Raw genomic sequence first — 18,682 nt, 5'->3', positions numbered from 1 at the left:
CGGCAGCAGCCCCCGGCCCCTGGGTGGGTGGGTGAGGGTCTGGGCGAGGGGCCACAGCCTCGTCCCGCCGCGGGGGGCCGGAGGCTCTCAGGTGCTTCATGCAGCGGCAACATTAATTAATCAGGTGTTTAATACAACAGCAGCGACCGGTAGCTCGCCACGCGTAGGGGCGGCTCGGAGCCCTCCAGCAGCTGCGGGGTGGGGGGGATCGGCTGCCCGCCCCCCAAGCCGGGGGTGCCTTGCCATCGCGTCGCCCCCCGTTCCCCACCCCCCACCCCCCCGCACCCCAGTGGCGGCGCCGCCTGCGATGCGGTGCTCGCGGCGGGGGGGCGGCGGCGCGGGCATTTGCATGGGCTGAAGGCAAAGCGGCTTCGCCCGTCTGTTTTATTTTTAGCTGGCAGCTCAGGGCAGCGCAGCTCAGCTCCGCTCCGCCGGCGGGGCGGGCGGGGCGGCAGGCGAGGGAGGACCGAGCCGGCAGGGCGGGCGGACGGGCACCGGCAGAGAGGTTACCGCAGGCGAGCCGCAGCCAGCCGGGCTGCAGAGCGCCGCCGCCCCCGGCCCCCGCCCCGGCGGCTGCGAGGCAGGGAAGGCCGGCAGCGGCCTCCGCCGTCCCCCCGCCGCGGCCGCGGCTCACCTCGGGCTGGCGGCTCGGTGCCTGGCTGCTCCCCCGCCGCATCCGCGGCGCGCCGGGGCCCTGCAGATGGCCAGTCCCGGGCTGGAGCTGGGGGAGGTTCAGCCTCCTCCCGACGCCCCCCAGCCGGAGCTGGCCTTCACCGAGGCTCAGAAGTGGATCGAGGTAAGACCGCTTACTGCGGTAGCCGGCGGGGTGGCAGGGGTGCGGGCGCCTGGCGCTGGCCCCCATCGGGGACATGCCGCAGGACGACCCGGTGTCCTTGCCCCCCGCCTCCCGGGGATCGCAGGCATTTTATTCCACGCCGAGCTCCGTCCCGGCACCCCCCGCCCCTTCGCTTTGCTCGCTGCGGGTAAGCAGCCGGGGCCGCCCGAACTGGGGCTCGGCCCCCGCGCAGCCTGCGCGCCTTTTGGTGGGCCCTTGCCCCCCCCCCCGCGCATCTCTGCCAAACTTAATCTTTTAATCGCATTTCCCCTCCCCGCCCGCGGGGTCGGGATGAGCAGGGCGGCGGTAAACAGGACCCGCGCAGGTGCGCGGAGCCGCGGAGAGGGAGCGTCCCCCCGCGGGGCTCCCCACCGCAGCGCCGGGCGCGCCTCCCCCGCCCCGGCCCGCGGGTGGCGGCCGCGCAGGTAGCGCTCCGCAGTGCGCGGAGGGGCGGGCCGGGGGCGCCAGCACCGGCGGGGGCAGCGCGCCCGGCGGGGGACCCCCCGCAGCCCCCTCCGCCGCCTCCTCGCCCGGCCCAAGAGGGGCTCCGGGCTCGCTCCTCCGGCAGGGCCGGGGCGCAGCTCTGCCCGTGGTGCGCGCTGGCCCCGAAGCACGAAGACGGGCAGGTGGCGCGTGAAATTTAATAGTTAAATATTTTGGCACGTAACAATAGAGGCACTTTAAATAGCTCTTCGTCTGATTGCCGGTACGGAACACGCTTGAAGGTGGTGGTATAAACCCAGATGCCAGGGTAGCAGCTCCCTTCAGCTGCGAGCTTTGAATTTAATCTGTAGCTTTTAGTAAGCCTCAGTGGATTCTGTTTTCCGACAGTGGTTAGGCAAATTGTTGTTAAAATCGTTGTGACTTTAAGATTCCCTGAAGCCCTGGAATTTCAGGCTGTAATGGTTCACTCCAGCATCAGCCAGAAAGGTAGTGCTGTGTCAGACTTCAGGGAATTGGCACTGACACAGTAAGCTGGCTGGTGTGGGACCAGAGGAACAATGAGGAACGTGGAAAGAAGGGCTTTTGTGTCAAGGAAAGGTGAGTATGCAGCCTGGAAGAGGAAAAGTGAAGAGTGTTTAAACACTGGTTGTCTTGGGAAGATGGATACGGTGGTTTCTTTACAGCCCTCTTTTTAATAGAGGAGCAAGAGAGAAGAGGCACATGATTCCATCGTACGTATGGCACATAAAACGCCTTGTGACCGTGAGTTCTGCTGACTGCTAATGAAGCCAAGACCTCAACAGAAAAAATTAATCTCCATAGGTAGCAATCACTCCAGGCATGATAATAATTAAGGGTCTGTAAGTCTTCCTGTATAAGAGCAGGAACTTGTGGGTCAGGCAGAAGCTTCCTTCTTGGGCAGTTTATTCCACAGTTCACTGTGACAGGAGGTTTCATGCCTGTTCTCATGCGGCCCAGGGCCTGGTGAGCAGAGCAGAAGGGCTCCTAATTCCTTGTGTCCTCCATGCAGGCCCAGGGGGTCTGTGTGTACAGAGAAAGCTGTCTATAACTTCTTGTGCTTCCCTCACTTTTTTTAATCTGCTTGATGCATGAATGACAAAGCTGTAATGGGCTGTTACTATTGCCACCATCCTCTTGCCTGAGGGAGTGTGTCAGGAGCCTGGAGCATTGCCATGGCTGTGGTGCAAGGCAAGCATCTGCCTTTCCAGCAATGCCGAGTTGATGCTCCCAATAAGAGAAAGGAGGAAGAAGCTTCCAGTGAAGTAAAGGTGGCTTAATTTGCCTAACGCATTGTATTTCCTTGCTCTGGAGCATGAGGATTATTATCTCTTCCAAAAATCTGCTCACTGTTCAGAATCTGGGTGATTTGGATGACTGAATTAGGCAGAACTTGACACATTAGTCCAAAGTTATTGAAAAGCAATGTCAATCTGAAAAATACATAAAAATTAAAAAATGAGGAATATTACAGGTATCAATGTTCTGTGTGCCAAGCCCTATTGATCTGGGTGAAAACTAGAAAACGGGGGTCACACTGTGTCTGACTACTAAGCCCATCTGCTTCACCTGGCTCTGTAATTGTCTCTCACCAGTTTATTCTTTGGCTTTGAGATGTTAGCAAATGTCCAGTGTGCTCTGTCTTCCAGCTCGCTTCTGACCATTTAAAATGACACCTCTCAAACGAAAATAAAAAATTCCATTATGGTTGCAATCAGGGCTGGTGGACCTCCCTAATATGGAGAAGACAGGCTAGTGAGGATGTTAGCAGTGTGAGACAGCTTAAAACCTGTCTTAGGCTGTAAAATAGTGCCGTGGAAGGAAATTAAAGCAGAAATGGACAGATTGAAAACTCTGGGCTTGCTGTGCATTTTTATTCTTAATGATTAAGTTGTGTGACTTGCTATTTGGATTCTCATCTGGTTTAAATCCTCATGTGAATGCTGTCACTATTGTATAGCGCTGACAGGAATCCACCCTGTGGTCTGCAGTGCATTTCTCCCCTGGTGGGGCTGGAAATGGAGGCTGTCCTATTTGTACAGATGGGGAAGCTAAGACATGAAGTGGTGAATGTCTAGATCTGCAAGGATTGAGGTGCTTCCCTTCCTCTGCTCCAGAGGTCTTAGGGGTCTTGTCTTTAATCCTTGGGTCTGTGACCTTTCACCAGAGCAGGTCTTCTGAGTGCCAGAAGTCTTCCTTTTCAACTGACAGCATTTCTTTAATCTGGACCCCGAAGGACAGGGGAGTCTTAAATTGCACTGAAATTTGGGTGGATCCTCATAATCTCGTCTCTCCTTTTATCTGTAATCCTCCTCTTGTCTCTCCCGGGAGCTCTGAACCAGTAGTGTTAAGGTGTTCACCTGAGCAGGGAAAAGGGCCAGAGCTCTGATTCTTACTGCTGAGGCTGCTTATATATTTAACGATTTGTGTTTTCTAAGAGAGTATTTCAAGTGGTGATAGATTTGGTGTCATCTGTGTGTTACAGAAGGTGGGGTTTTTGAATTGGGTGAACTTTCCACTTTGATCGCCAGTCACTTTGGGTAGGAAACTGGAGTTCAGCCTTGCTTAATTTTGCATAAATACCAACCATGCATCCCTCTGTGTAACAGCAAACCAGTCCTGTTTCTTTTTAGTTTAGCTTGGCATGTGCTGCTTAAGTGAAGAATACCCTCTGAATGATAAAATGAACCATATTAGTAGTACTCAGAGGAATTAAAATAAAGGCACCAAATGAAAAAACCTGTGAGTGAGCTACGTCAATCTGCATTATTAAAGGTGTGGTATCTCATTTCAATTAATGCATCTCAGTTTCACTGAAAGAATATATCAGCCTTGTAAAGTCTGGTAGGTTACTACAGCAAAATAACAGATCTAATTTAATCTAATGGCCTGTAATCTTAAAATGTCAAGGTTTCCTGTATGTGTGTTTAAACTAGAATAACTGATGGTTGAAAGAACATCTGTATAAACAGAGTTATTCTTGCCGTAAAGATTCATAAGAGAGTAATACAGTAATAAAGTTGCATTTAATACCAGTGTAACTCCTATGGGTATTGTTATCTCCTCATCACACTGCCTAGCCTTGCCTCATTAATATGCTCTCCATTGTTGAGACTTGGTTCAATTAGGGATGGCTTTTCCATAGACTTATATTCCTTACACACTTTGCCAGCTGATAAGAATGCTTCCTTTACAGTGGTATGGTAATAATAAACAAGTTATATTTTTCAGTCCCCTATGGTCAGTGCTTGACTATGCTGTTCCCTCTAGATGTGTGTAGGCTAAACCCTGTCAACTTCTAAGAAGTCTGGTACTTTTCTCCTGTATATGTTCCCCTTGAGAATTCTCTTAAGGAGAAATTTGCCAGTCGGAGGGTTTTTTTGAGTGTTGATGAGTAATATTCTTTTTTTCCTTCTAGCGGAACACTTACCTGTGCTCAACTTCCATATTGAAGGTGTCAGTTTTAAGTTGGTATCAGTGGTGCTGCTTCTAGGAGAAGCCATGGTGTATTCCTTAGTGCTTCTGGATGTGTTGCATCCTACAGCAGAATAGGCATACCACAGCTGCACCACCATCTCTGTGAAAGAGCGTGAGAGGCATAAAACCAGGGAAATGAGTCAGGCAGGTAAACATCGGGACTGTCTTGTGCCAGGAGCCTGGAAACAAGGTTTCTTCAGGGTGTCTCTAATTCCTGTGGATGAAGTGCAAGAGCTGAGGCTTACGGCTCCTGCTGCAAAAATGTAATTTAAAAGGAGGTGAAGGTAGTTCATTGACAAAATCTTTTTCTACTTATTGAAGGGACTTGTTCAGAGTATCTGCTGTAGGGACCTGGAACTCGGGTAATATACAGGTTTGTTTATATGACCTTCAAAATGTGGTGTGGCATTTGAGGAACATCAGGGATGAAATTCTTTTGATGAAAAGTATTGGGTAAGCTAACTGATTCACTGAGTATACCAGTAACCTGCGTCCCACAGGAGTGTTTCTGTTTCCAAATATGTGTAGACCTCTACTCTTCCTTTGCTGTGAAGCTGATCTTAAGATCCTTGAATAGAGATTCTAGTTCCTTTGAACGTTGATACGGTTCCTAGAATGGTGGTGCCCCTGGCCAGACTGGGACCTTCGGCTGCAGTCTTGCCATTATTTGGATAGGAATGGATCAAATCCAACAAACACTTTCTCCAGCAAGCAGTTCCAGAAAAGCCAGTCCCACTGCCTTGTGAGAGTATTTGAATATAACCATTTAAGTATAGAACGATGCACCAAGCTTTAGGACTGTGGTTTTATTAATTAAGTATTGTAGGAAATTGCTGAATGAGCCTCCAAGCCGTGCCTACAATTTTTTCAGTGTTTAGCCTTTCTTTCATTTTTTTCCCTCTTTTTCTTCCACTGGAAGACTCTTACCTTTATACATTACGGATGTATTGGAGGGAATGAATTTATTAAAGTGAGCAAATATTTTCTCAGACCAGAATAAACCTACGCAAATGGATTAGACAAGTTGCCTGATTTGTAGACAACCTAAAGTTAGGCCAGATGTGTCTATAAGGCAACCGTGAAGAGTCTAAAGGTGTGTGGTCCTAGATCTACGTGAATGCAGAATAACTTTACTGTTGTTATAGTGTCTGGACTTGGAGAGGAATTCTTCACTGCTATCTGCATCTTGTCCTGGGCAGCATTCAGGGATTGCATAGAGGGCAGTTGGGATGCTCGTCATTCTGGCTAAGTTAGTCATTCAGTGGAATGAAAACTAAATTGATTTAAAGGGCGTAGAAGAATCTGCCCAAAGTATCTGACCCTGTCAGGCTACTACCTTCTAGAAATTTTTTCCTTTTCCAGTGGCCTGGCAGCTGACCTCCTGTCCTGTATACATGGACCCAGTTCCCTTATGAGATGCATTTAAGCCATGTTACAAGTAGCACTTGGCACAGGGGTGAGGATAATCAGAAGAATAATACTATTGATAAAAGGCTAATGTCAGGAAATGCAGGACCGAGCTGTTAAATGTCTGAAAACTGAATTAATTTCTCCTTTGAGTACTAAAATCTTAAAATAGGTAAAAGATCTGCCCGTAACACCAGAGTCTGGAATGCTGTTATGCAATAGGTGGTGAAGGTCAGTTAACGCAGCTATGTAACCTCATTGCACTTGTTCCACTAGTGTTAATGACGTGGTTTTTTTGGTTACCTTTTTATTTTTTTTAAAGGCAAATATTGGTCCTCTAGAAAGAAAGGTGGAATCTTTCCCAAGTATGGAGGATAAATAGCAGGTTGATACAGCAGAATTGTTTTCTAGCTTGTAAAATGTGTTTGCTGATCTGCAAAGTGTTGTTTCATGACAGATTATAAAAACTGCGTTATGTTTTGTTTGGAAAATCTACCAGTCTAGAAGCTTTTTGTCCATGGGTGAATACTTCCTTACACTGGTCCTCTGCAAACATCCCAACAAGAACAGTTTTGGAACGATGTTACTGAAGAAGCAGGATTTGTAGGGGTGAAAGTGCTGTTTAAAAGGGCAGCTGCACAGGGGGAAAGTATGAGTGTTTTGGCATGTGGGCCCTGAAGATGTAAGCTTTCTCTCCTCCTTCCAATATATCATTTGAAGAAGAAAGTGCTCTGTTTCCTTGCCCCATTCAGTCCCTTAGATAGCAAATGACTACAACAGCTACTGTGTGGGGCTTAGTTGCTGTCTGGGGTTAAACCATGACAGGCACTAATAACATAAGGTCAAAATTGATAGCTGAAACTTCTCCCAGCTGTGCTGATTGCTGCCTCAGGTGAAAGGGTGGCAGAACGCCTCCTCAAGACAGCCTTGTAAGAATGTGAAGAACTATAATGTGCCTCAGCTTAAAATGAACGAAACCTCTGCCTGTCACTGCCTTTTATAAGTGGCATAACTGTGCTCCCTGTCCCTGGGACAGGGTGGGGAGTGGCTGCTGGGGCAGCAGCTCTGCTGGGAAGGGCCTGGGAAGCCTGGTGGGACCCCAGGCTCGGAGGAGCCTGCAGTGTCCTCCTGGTTAGCCCTTCGTGGTTGTTCTGGAGCTGGCAGATTGGTGGAAGTGGTAGTTCACTTCTGCTGGGCGCTTGCTAGGCCACACCTGAAATACTGCACCCAGCTTTGGGGCCCAGAGTGCGGGAGGGATGTCGGCAAGCTGGGGGAGCTGAGCAGGGTCCCCAGGCTGGCTGGGGCTGGAGGACTTGCCCTGAGAGGGAAGGTGTTGGAGCTGGGCTGCTTCAGGAGAGGTGGCTTTGTGCAGGGACGTGGCAGCAGCCCCCTAGTACCTGCAGGCAGGTTCTTGAGAAAGCAGGCAGGCACTTCGCAGAGGTACATGACAGGAGGGTGAGATACTTGTCGTAAACTAAAATAGGGAGGGTTGTGACTTGGCAGAGGGAAAAGTTGCCTCACCAGGAGGCCAGTCCAGCATTGGTGCAGGTTGCTCAGAGAGGCTGGGAGCTCGCCATCCCTGGAATGTTTCACTCCTGGCTGGACAAAGTTGGAAGCGGCCTGGTCGAACCTGGGAGCTGCCCTTGCAGGGAGCTGGAGGTGGGACTCGAGGCCCTCCGAGGCCCCTGCCAACTCCATCACCCTGTGCATCTATCGCTTGTTGGCAAGGGGTGAGTGAACATCACTTGATTTTATTTTCAGTGCTACTTTGGGTGCTTGTATTATTGTAGTGCTTAGGAGCCTGTTTATGTGAACAAGGTCCTTCTTGATACAAAAGCAAAACTCCTATGACTTACGGCAGGCATTTTCAGGGTATGCTACTGAGTTTCCTTTGTAGAACCTCCTCGGGGCAGTGCAAAATGTGTTTGGCATCCAATATAACTATTTTTACTAAGCCTGTTTTATTTTAGAAAACTAAACACAACTGATTTCCTTGGCTTGGTGGGATTTTTTTGTTATTTAATTCATTGTGCACTGCTATAGTAGACCAATAAGGAACTGAAATTATTTTCCCTTCCTTTTCAGATCTTGAAAAGATGATGTGCAGGCTAAATTCTTGAGAATTTAGATGCTAAATCCTTAAGAAGTTTTTTGTTTGTGACATTAGTTGGTTGTAAGAGTCCTCTACCTTGATAGTCACTCTGCAAGTTCTAGTATAACTTGCTACTGTTAGCTGTGTGTGTGTATATATTTAATGATTATTGCTAGTCATTCTTATCTGAGCAGAATGGCTTGCTTAACAACAGAGTTAATAGCAGAACTTGCATCTGATGTTAAAGATGACTTAAAATAGTCTAGTGACCTCTTGGTGAGGAGAGGAGAGCATATGGTTCATTTGCCCTTTTGAAGAGGAGACATATTTTGCTGGTTTCTGCTGTTCTGAGGTCTTATGCCTAGTATCAAAAACAGCTTGATTTTCAAATCAACTTTGACAAGCTTAGATTTTGAAAAATAATACTGCTGTGGCTTTTTGGCTCTGGTGTTATTGTCAGTGATTCACAGAGCACTTCACAGGCTAGGGAGCAGCATGGTGGAGGCAGGGCAAGCAGTTCTTTAATTCTGCTTTGTGTGGCTGAATGAGTAAGGTAAGGGGGAAATGATCTTCATTAATCTCTCCTTTGCAGGGTTTTCTCCGTGATCCTGGGTTGATGCTGGAAATAAGACAGGGATTTTTGTACTATGTGATCCCACAGTGAGTTTCAGGAACAGCATGAAAGGAAAAATTCTCCATGATGTCTTTTCCCTATACCGTTCCAACCTCCAAAATCTCCCTATCTTCATCTGAAGAATGCCAGCCCTCTGGTTATTTACAAGCTGTAGAGAAAGTGGCTGCACATACTCTATGTAATGCAAAAAACCCAAAGTCCTCATCCTGAGACTGTAAATACATTTCCTATTGTTTCCTTTCCCGTAGGCAGTGGTAGACCTCAGTACAGTATTGCAATTGTGAGCGATCAATTCTCTGGCTGGATTACAGTGTCATTGAAAAGATCAATTAGGCTGTTACCTGCCTTGTATTTCTCAGTTCATACATTGCTGTGATTCAGGTTTTTCTTGCCAACAGTGGGGAGCTGAAATCTGTAAAACACAAGTTCCCAAAATTTTTTTTAGTTCTGATACATTCAGCAAAACTTCAGGTAAAGGGCTTTAATATACGTTATTAATAATGCGTGACACCACTGTGTCATGTCAAGTACCTGACACAGGATGGGACTCTTGGAAGGAGAGGTGAACTGAAGATGGAGAAAAGTGTATCTTCTAGTACTGGAACTTTCCCGTTCCAGAGCAGGAGAAAAAAAAACACCTGCAAGTGACCTTTCCACTAAAACCAGAAGTCCAAGAAGCTCAGGTGAATTTGTACTTCAGAAGCAGGCCACAGACTGGCACAAAGAGTTGTAACCTTTGTTCTGACTTAAGAAGCGTAGTCTTGCTTTTACATAAGCAGAGGCTGATGCCCATAAATAGCTGATTTCAAGTGGGAGCAGAATAGTTAAATGGCTACAGAGGACAGGGGGTTGAGGTTAAAAAATCTCTTTGTGGTTCTTTGCAAGTGCTGTTTTCCATGCAATGCACAGGTTACATTGTGCTGGTGTGTCACAGCAGAAGACACTGGCTCTGGTGGAATTCAGAGGTCTTGCTATGATGTCTTAAAACAAATGTAACCCCCAAATCCATACCTATCACTTTAGTCCTCAATTGCCTATAAATATTCTAGGAAATTATGGAACTCATAATGATTTAATTTCTTGAATATCAGTGGTGCATGTTTTATACCTGATACAGGTGTATTGGACAGTCCCTTCCTGTTCCCCCCAAATGGACTCTGAAAATCCTTCATCCAAATGTCTACTAATCTAGAAAATTCTTAAAGATTTTTCTTCAGTCTGCTGTCAGAGAAAGGAAGTTTCAATGTCTGAGGAAAAGCAGTAATATTCCCCACCTCCTATTTTTTTTTGCGTCATTCCTTGTTTTAAGTATTATTAACTGCTTGCCTTTGTTAACAGCTTGTCTTGTATCCCTCCCCCCTGTTTAAAAAAGGAGCCATGGTGTGTTAGCTAGAGTGCTATTTGGTGGTGGGCATTTTCCAGCTGGTTTGGGGAAGGGGAGGGTGGAACGAAGAGACAGAAGTGACCACCTCACCTCTGTCAGACTGGTGTGGGTAGGGGTTGCCCACTGTGCCAAGGCGTTTGGTGTTGAATCCCTTGGCTTTGTTTCTGTGACTGTTGTGATTCATTTCAGTGGGCTAACTCACATATATTGTTGCAACAAAAACAACTCTGGAAATTTTCTTTTAGTCCAGAAGCATAGCTGTAGGTATGCAATCTAAATGGGGGGTGGGGGGGGGAACAGCAACTACAGAAGTGTGTTTTCTGTTTGTAATTTTCTTGATTCTGATAAGTTGTTTTTTAAAGTTGTGGTTTGGAAAAAGAAAGTCCTGATTTGGGATCATGCATGTGTGGTGTCTGTCTTCTGCCAGTGTTTGGATCAATTAAAGGCAGACAAGAAAATAAACTGTTTTCACAGAAGAAATTATGCTGGCAAGAAAAAGGAGGTGTCAGAATCACCGAGTCATAAAGGTGACTCTCGCCTGAGTTGAAAGAAATTGTATCAAAGTTTAGCCTAACATCCTACCCCTCCCAAAACCAATTTTTATTTCGACAAGGGAGCCTTCAGTTTTGGAATAACATGAAAAAACATCATAAATCAACAAAGTTCAAGCGACTCAAATAATCCTTTATTAGAAACAGCTTGCCTCCTCTGAAGAGAAGCAAAAGCACCCTCTAAACATTTTAATTATGAACATGCAGTCTTCAGTCTTGCGGCGGCCTTATTTTCTCCTTTCCTGAGGTCACTGCTGCTCTGCCAGTGTTGCTCCTCTGCTAGGAGTGATGATTCGGTCAAGGTAGGTACCTGTGCCCACTGGAGGTATGGGCTGCAGGCAGTGTTATGCTGTTCCCTCAGGACGGCCCAGGCATGTGGCCACTTCTGAGGGTAGAGGTGGTGGCTGTTGCATGGTGGTTCTAGCACAGGCGGCCGTTGCGTTGCAGTTCCTGGCATCCAGAGCCTCTTAGATTGGCACAGCACAGCTGAGGGGTTAGATACTCCCTGTGAGGAGAATGAGCATAAAGGGAACAGGGCGTTAAAAATAAAGCTGGTGAAGCAGCAAAGTAATTTTACCTCCCTCGCTTATCTTTCAATGATTATTTCCTCAGGGGAAGCAGTCCTCAGTTAGATTTGCAGACGTTTACTTGGTATGGGTAGTCTTCAAAGACACACATCAGACTGGATTTATTCCAGTCTCATGTATGAAGGATGCACTGCAGTTGGTGGAAGAGGCTTCTTGGAGTATCCTAAACAAAAAGATCTGTGTTTTCATTTAAAAATGTATCTCAAATGCTTTGCTACTTCATTCCTTTCCCTCATTTTGCTTCTTGTTAGTAGCTTCAGGGGAGAAAGTAAGCAAAGCTGTTGTAGATAGCTGTGGGATAAATTAATGATAATTCACAGGGCTAGCTCTGAGGTGACATTCCAGTAAGATTTAATAGAAAACTTGTCTACCAGTGTTTGTGGGATTTTATCCATTAATTTCCATTTGTTGTAGTTTGCTAGTGTCTCTGATGTAGCACTGCTGAATAATAGCTTTAATTCTTTCCCTTTTTTTTTTTTTTTTTTTTTTGGATTTCAACCAGTACTTTTAAGTGAGTATTCTGGTTATAGGCAGATCTGATTATTTGTGGTTTTTCCACCCCTGTCAATATTTGTTAGTTTTTCAGTGCAGTGCTTAATTCTCCAGTGCCATACTGGCTTTTCTTTTTCATTTTAGAATTGTGTGGAGAAAACTTGCATTTCAGCTTCCCACATTAAGGGCCTTGAAATCAATAGATCAAAGCCAGAGCAGGCTTCTTGGAAGTGGTGCAATCTCAAACTGTGTTGAAAGCTTTTGTTTTCTGCCTCTTCCCTGTCTTTTGGTATCTCCCAAGAGAAGGAAGTAAGGGGGAATCTCTGTATAGGGAAAGGGGAGTATCCCGTTGCTGTATGCTTGGGGTACAGGGCTATGTGAGTAGGAGGAGTTGACTTCCAGAAGTAGCAATGGGTGGCAGCCTTTGTACAGGATGGGGAGCTCCAGTATGAAGCATCAAAGTGTCAGTTTCCCATGGCTTGAACTGGGCTCCAGTACACCCAGGAAATTGGCGCTGTTGGAAAACGTGCTGGTGTAGAAAGAGCTGTCAGTGTTAGTTATAGGCAGTGAATATTTTTCCAGTGCATGCAACCTCAGCCAAGCTGAAGTTTTCTTTTAGGATTGAGAAGGAAGAGATGGGCATCTTATATACAAAAAAAGTATGGAGAGAGCAAAACATAAATTCCTGTTTCTGTGTTTGGTGGGGAGGGAGAGTGCTTTAGACTTAGAACTGCAAGGGCATGCAGGGTGTGAGTAGTTGCTGGAGGAGATCTGATAGAGTCAACACAGCTGAGATGCCTGTGCATGTCAAAATCTCTTGTTGGTACTCTCTGTTGAGGAAAAGCTTTAATTTTTTCAACAAAAATCAGTTTAGAAAAATGTCTCTTCTACAATGTAGAAAGCTTCTGGCAAGGGGAAGAGGTTACTCCAAATGCGTACAGTCATGTTTCTTGTTGTCTGGAGGGGTATCATAGCAGATTTCCTTAGGACAACAGCATGAGACAAAAGGAGCTGCTGTCTGGTAGTTCCCTCACACCCAGTTGCATTTATGGATTGCTATGAAAGTATCTTTTAGACGAGTGAGGTCAAAGCTGTGTGTGTTGGCCTGCTCCTTGGAGCTCTGATTTTTCCCTGCCAGAAGTCTAATGAGGCTGTTGGAGGGAAAGAGCACCTTTGGGAATTTCTAGAGTGTGGTAATGATACAGCTCTTTCACTCCCAGTGCAGTGACAGATTATTTGGACTAATACAAGTAGGATAATTACAACTTTGTTCTTGCTAATAAAGCAGGATGCGTCTTTCTTGTTTATCAACAGCCCATGTGACTTCACATCTGACTTTTGACTGGAGGACTCTGGACTATTTACTTGCTGTTTGTGTGGGCAAGGTTGCGGGATTTTGTTGTCTGTAAATGACTGCTCAGTAATCTGTCTGTTGATGCAGAGCAGTATATAGGTGGCAAAAGCCACTGGCTTGATTGATCTGTCACACAGATGCTGCCAGCTGTCTGCATCCTATAGGTCCTAAGTGCTTTAAATATCTTTATGTAGGAGAATGGTTATCACAAGCTCCCTTTAATAATTTTGTGTAATTGGTCATCCATCCTCCTTGTATCTTTGTATTCTGGTGCCTATAGCTTCAAAGTGGTTTTTTTTCCCTGAACTTGTAAAGAAAAAAAAAGGTTTAGGAAGTTTAGTTGTGAGAAGGGAAGAGATGGGGAGGAACAAAGTCTGGATAAAGAGCTTCAAGAGAATGCATTCTGTAACAGATGCTTCAGAGAATATAAACTGGATCAGGCATATCTAATCCACTGTAAAATCTTCTTTTCCTCTGGAGAGTCCTGGTTGGAGTGAGGACTTCAGACCTGATCATGTTGCAGGGAAGATGCATCTCTTTCTACTGGAAATATATGATAGCAATCCTGACTAGAGTAAGCCGCTTAGCGGAGCTCAATAGAGCTTCTCTGGTACATCGCTTCTGTGAAGTTGTTTCTTCAACAGTTCTTCTGTGCAAGGATTTAGTATTCCTTTCCAGCTCAGTGGAAAGTGAGAAGCACCGAGTACAGACAGGTACTGATTTCCCAGATCTTCTCTCTGGAAGAGTCTTGGACTCAACTCTTAAATTAATTCCAGAGTTATGCTGCTCTGTTTCTGAAGAGAACAGTTTCTGCTTTCCTTTGCTGCTTCTGTCCTCCTCCTTCATAAGCCTAACTTTTAAGGTAGAAGATGGTGGTGGCAGATTTTAAACTGTGGTGTCAGCTCCTGCTCTTTGCTTTGAGGTTGTGCTGAACATACTGCTTTCCAGCTTTAGGCAGTTGTTCCTCCAGTCAACTTGAACAGCATTTCATCCTGATAGCTGTTTTGCTGACATTATTCCCAGTTAGTTATTCATTGGGATTAAGGGCTTTCTGCAGCCAGAACTCTTTGCAGGGAGTGTGCTGTCATTTGGCAGGCCCATCAAACCAGTAATTCTACAGTGCTTAAAATTTTTAATTTGCCCTGCATCCTTCATATTTGGAGTTCCAGCTTATTTGCCCTGTGGGCAAATAAGACTTATAATAAATATTAATAAGACTTATCATAAATACTCTTCTTTTTCTATCTTTTCCCCTTTCCTGCAATATTTTCAACCCAAAACCTTAACAGCCAGACTTTGCTCAGCTTTGTTCTTGAGGTGTCACGGATACCATGTGTGTGCTTAAGGCTCTGTATACAACTGTTCTTGAACACTTAATGAAGTCCATAAGCAACAAGAAGGTCAGTCTTAGCATGTGTTTGTGTTCTTCACTCCTGGGAGATGATTACTTTAGTTTCCACATTTGGTCACGTAGGTAGAATGGTCCTGGGAAGAGTTCTTGTAATGGTGGTGATGATGGCACTTGTGCTTGTGCCTTCTGCCAGTGCTGATGGCACAGGTAGCGTCCTTCCAATCTGATGTCCTGCTTTCTTGTGGAGGTGGCAACAGGCAGTTCTTGCCAGCACCGTTGGGCTGGGTGTAGCTAGACGAGAGTACTTTGTGGTTTTGGGACACTTGGTGCTTGAATGGCCCGTTCCTCTCAATTCTCTGTTGTTTGGTAGTCACCTGAAAGTAACTTGTGTCATGTTTGGGAGCTCCTGTTTTAAGCTAATGTGCAAGCATTCCTCCTGTAATTAAAATAATCAGTTCTATTTTGAATCTGCAGCTTAGTTTGTCCTGGCACTGGTCCCAGCTTGATGGAGAAACTTTGTTTCCTTGTGCAGGTTGTTTTGCTTGGGATAAGCAGGTAAAAGGAAGAACTGTGGGGTGTGTGCTCTTGTAACATCTGTTTCTCACTGGCCTTGGATCTCTTGCCTGATGAAGAGAATGTTAAGCATATGTATTGGTCTCTCATGGTCTGCGTCTGCCTTTAGCTCTAGTGACACCTATTCACATGTGTCTATAATGTTTGGTGCAGTTCTAGAAAGAATTGTGATAACCTCTTCATTTTTGTCATAACCAATACCTTTGCCTAGGCTCATCAATTTGTTCTGATTTATTCTGCTGCCAGAGTGCAGCGAATGAATTTGATATACTTCCGGTGAGCAGTTCTCGTGTGAGCTAAGTATGGGTGCAAAAGGAGAAAAACAAAGGTGGTTTTCATTATTAGAAAGAACAAAGCCATGAATAAAAGGGCAAAAGAACTGATGTCCCTTTCAACAGGAGATAAATTTCCAACACTCTGTTCAGCTGATGTGTGTTGTATTTTTAGACATAACTGACTTTGGTTTAAGACACTATTAATTTCAGATACCAGCCCATTTTATATTTGGAAAAGCAGGTGTGTGTTCATGAGTATGATCTGACACAACAGAATTCTGTCTCTGGAAGAACAGAATAATGTATCCTATTTAAATTATTTTTTAAAATGTTTTCAAATTTATTTTTAAACATATCACATGTCTGTAATCAAATGGTTAATCTTGAAATTGCAGACTATAAAACCTGACTTGCTTACTTAAATGTCATCAGCAGAAAGACATACTTGGTAAGTACTGAGAAATAGATACTTTTTTTTTTTAATGGGAGATTCAATTTATATGTCCAGTTTTCTCTCAAAGATGAAGATTTTTAAATCCCATGCCTTCTGTTTGTACTGTCTTGTACTTGCCTATCCCAAGGATAGATGTAGAACTACATTGCAGACCAAGCAGATGATCCAGCTAAGCTTGGTGGAAGTGGGAGTGGAATGTGGCTTTCTGGGCCTTTGTTTTTTGCCATTAAAATAAAAACTGCCAGCCCTGCCCTACAAACCCAAATCCTGTCAGTGCCCAAAAGCTCACCAGCTTGCTTCTATTTTCATTTTTATAAAGTAGCCTATACAGATTCCTATGTAGTACTTCTATTACCAGTATTGCTTGGAGTTTGACAGCCTTTGAAAGTGGTCCAGGCTGGAGTCAAATTTGTAGCTCAAGGTGACCTCTTTATTTAGTCCCTGATTGGGAGAATTCGTACATGTGTGTCTTAAAAGACCATATTTTGTGTATTTCTGTCATTGGTGATGGCATCTAATTTCCTTATTCAGTCTAGATGTCTACTAGTTTTGTTCTCTAGCACTCTGATTTTAGGGTACGTTTTGTAACTTTAGATGGAATGGCTCCTCCTGATTTCTGTGTGGTTGTTGTTACCGTAAGATTATATACTTAAATTTTTGCAGGAGACTTGTAATTTTGCCTTAAAATGTTAGCATGCTAAGAGTAACTTGGTCTTAGTCAGTTTGCTGTCTTTTGTTGTGGCTTTAAGTTAGGGTAGCAGAAGTAAATTCCATAAGCCAAATGGGAAAAGAAATTATTTGCATTTCAGTACATTGATGATTATTTTTAAAAATCTATTATGATTGCTTCTAATACCATAGAGATTGGTTGGTATAATATCGCAGAAAGCTGAGGAAGACTCAGTGTATTCCTTTAAGAATACCTGATTCACTACACCAATAGAGCTTTCATGTATACAGTACAAGAAAATCTAGCTTCACACCCTCATAAGCAGCAGAGCTCATAAGAAGACAAGTGAGTGCTAATACAAATGATGGTTCCCTGTATATATATGTAGGATATCTCTGGGCTAACGCTGGAGTTCTAGCATCCACTAAAGCTCGGCCAAGCTGTCTGACTTCAGGACAGCACAAGAAAGCTTCTTCCATTGGACTTAATGTTTTTCCCCTTATTATTTTTCATTTGAGTATATACTTTGACTGTTCACTCTTTTGGCACTTTATCTCCTGGCCTGTGCTTGCAGCATTTGTTAGACTGAATTGAATGTACAAAACTTGTTAAATTACCAAAAGGTGTGCTGTATTCTCTCTTTACTTATACAGTATCCAGCTTCCTAGAACCTAATCTCACTAAAGACTGCTAGACGCAAGTGAAGTAATTATTCAGAAAATTCTTATATGTGTTTCTGTCTTCTGTCTTGGAGAACGTGATGAAATTTGCAAGGTCAGGCCTGCTAACATAATACAATAGTGTTGTATTTGCAAGCTCAATTCTCCTTCATGGGCATGCATATTAAATACATGGTCACTGCTGTGTTTCTTCTGAGTATCTCTTTAGTGTGCAGAATGAATAGCGCAGCTCTTAATGAACAGCTATTCAGTGTTTCACTTTCTCCTTACTGTTCAACATGCAGTCCTGTGCCATGTTTATTATGTGCTATTCAAACCAAATCCCAAGGACAGAATTACTTTCTCAGACTTTTGTGGTGCTCATCACTAAAGTGTCTTTGCAAAAAAGTTCTTTGCAAACATGATTCTTATTTCATGCCATCAGAGTAAGTACCAGGACTGTGGTACGGAGAAAATAGATTCAAGGCTATATGCTAATTTGAGACTTTCAAGGCCTTGTATTCTTTGCCGTGTACTTAGCATTCTGTAGCATTATAGAGGCGCAGATATGGCGCGCTTCTATGCACTGGGATGCCAGGCACTCATAGCAAATGAGCAACGTGTGACTAGTAATCAGCTATCAAAAGCCTGATATAAATGACTTGACTAGTAACACAACTGAGTACAGTGGCACAAGCCAAGAGAGTATTCAAATCTTAGAGCAAGCCATATAGTTGGCTGAAATATAAGGTCATCTTTTCAACTCCCTGCAATTCTTTCCTACTTCTGCTGCCTACGTGCAAATTATACAGGCAAGGAAACATAATTGTCCTTGCCTGAACTGTTTCTCTCTAAGGCTTTCAATCTTAGTCTCTTGTGATGTGAGTGACCTAATGAATTTTTCTTGTTTTAATACCAGTTCTTTGTTCTTTATCATTCTCAGGCAGTTTCCTTTTCTCCTGTCTTCTCGCTGCCGTTGCTCTCATACCTCACTGGGCTGTCTGCTTTGAAGTTGGCACCAACCTAAGTGAGGGAGCAGCGTGGGTGCTGTTGAATCGCAAGGTTTGGCATTGTGTGCCACCTTTCACTTGTTCTAGCAGGCAAGAAACAGGGCTGAAATGCCCTTAGCCAGACAGCTTTTTTTATCTTACCAGGATACAGTCCTAGTGACATTTCCTTGCTAATAGATAATAAACTGCTGTAATTATTAGTACTCTTCTGACTAGCAGTGAAGACCTTCTGTGTTCACCTGCCTAGATAAAGCTGATTGGAAACCTTTTCCAGCTGGAATATAAGTTTTTTTCATGCTTATAATCGCTTCTTGGAAATAAGATCTCATGATGAATTAGGAGTCCATACATTAGGAGTTTTGAAATGACCTGTGGTAGGAGAGAGGGCTGGGCAGGCTAGTTGGTAACATCTGTC

General features: G+C 44.6%; 1 protein-coding gene across 1 annotated transcript in view; it reads left to right on the top strand.

The window, feature by feature from the left end:
* Positions 1-311: 311 nt before the first annotated feature.
* LIMCH1 (LIM and calponin homology domains 1) overlaps positions 312-18,682 on the top strand; it is a 181,781-nt gene continuing 163,410 nt past the window's right edge. The window contains exon 1 of the mRNA XM_037384143.1: positions 312-796. Within this exon, the coding sequence (XP_037240040.1) occupies positions 701-796 (96 nt within the window). The 5' untranslated portion in view covers positions 312-700. The remainder of the gene's footprint in view (positions 797-18,682) is intronic.

The sequence above is a fragment of the Falco rusticolus genome, chromosome 1 (assembly GCF_015220075.1).
Source record: "Falco rusticolus isolate bFalRus1 chromosome 1, bFalRus1.pri, whole genome shotgun sequence".
In the NCBI taxonomy this organism is placed as follows: domain Eukaryota; kingdom Metazoa; phylum Chordata; class Aves; order Falconiformes; family Falconidae; genus Falco; species Falco rusticolus.
Note: the sequence above shows the minus strand (reverse complement) of the source record. Positions and strands in the feature narration are given on the sequence as shown.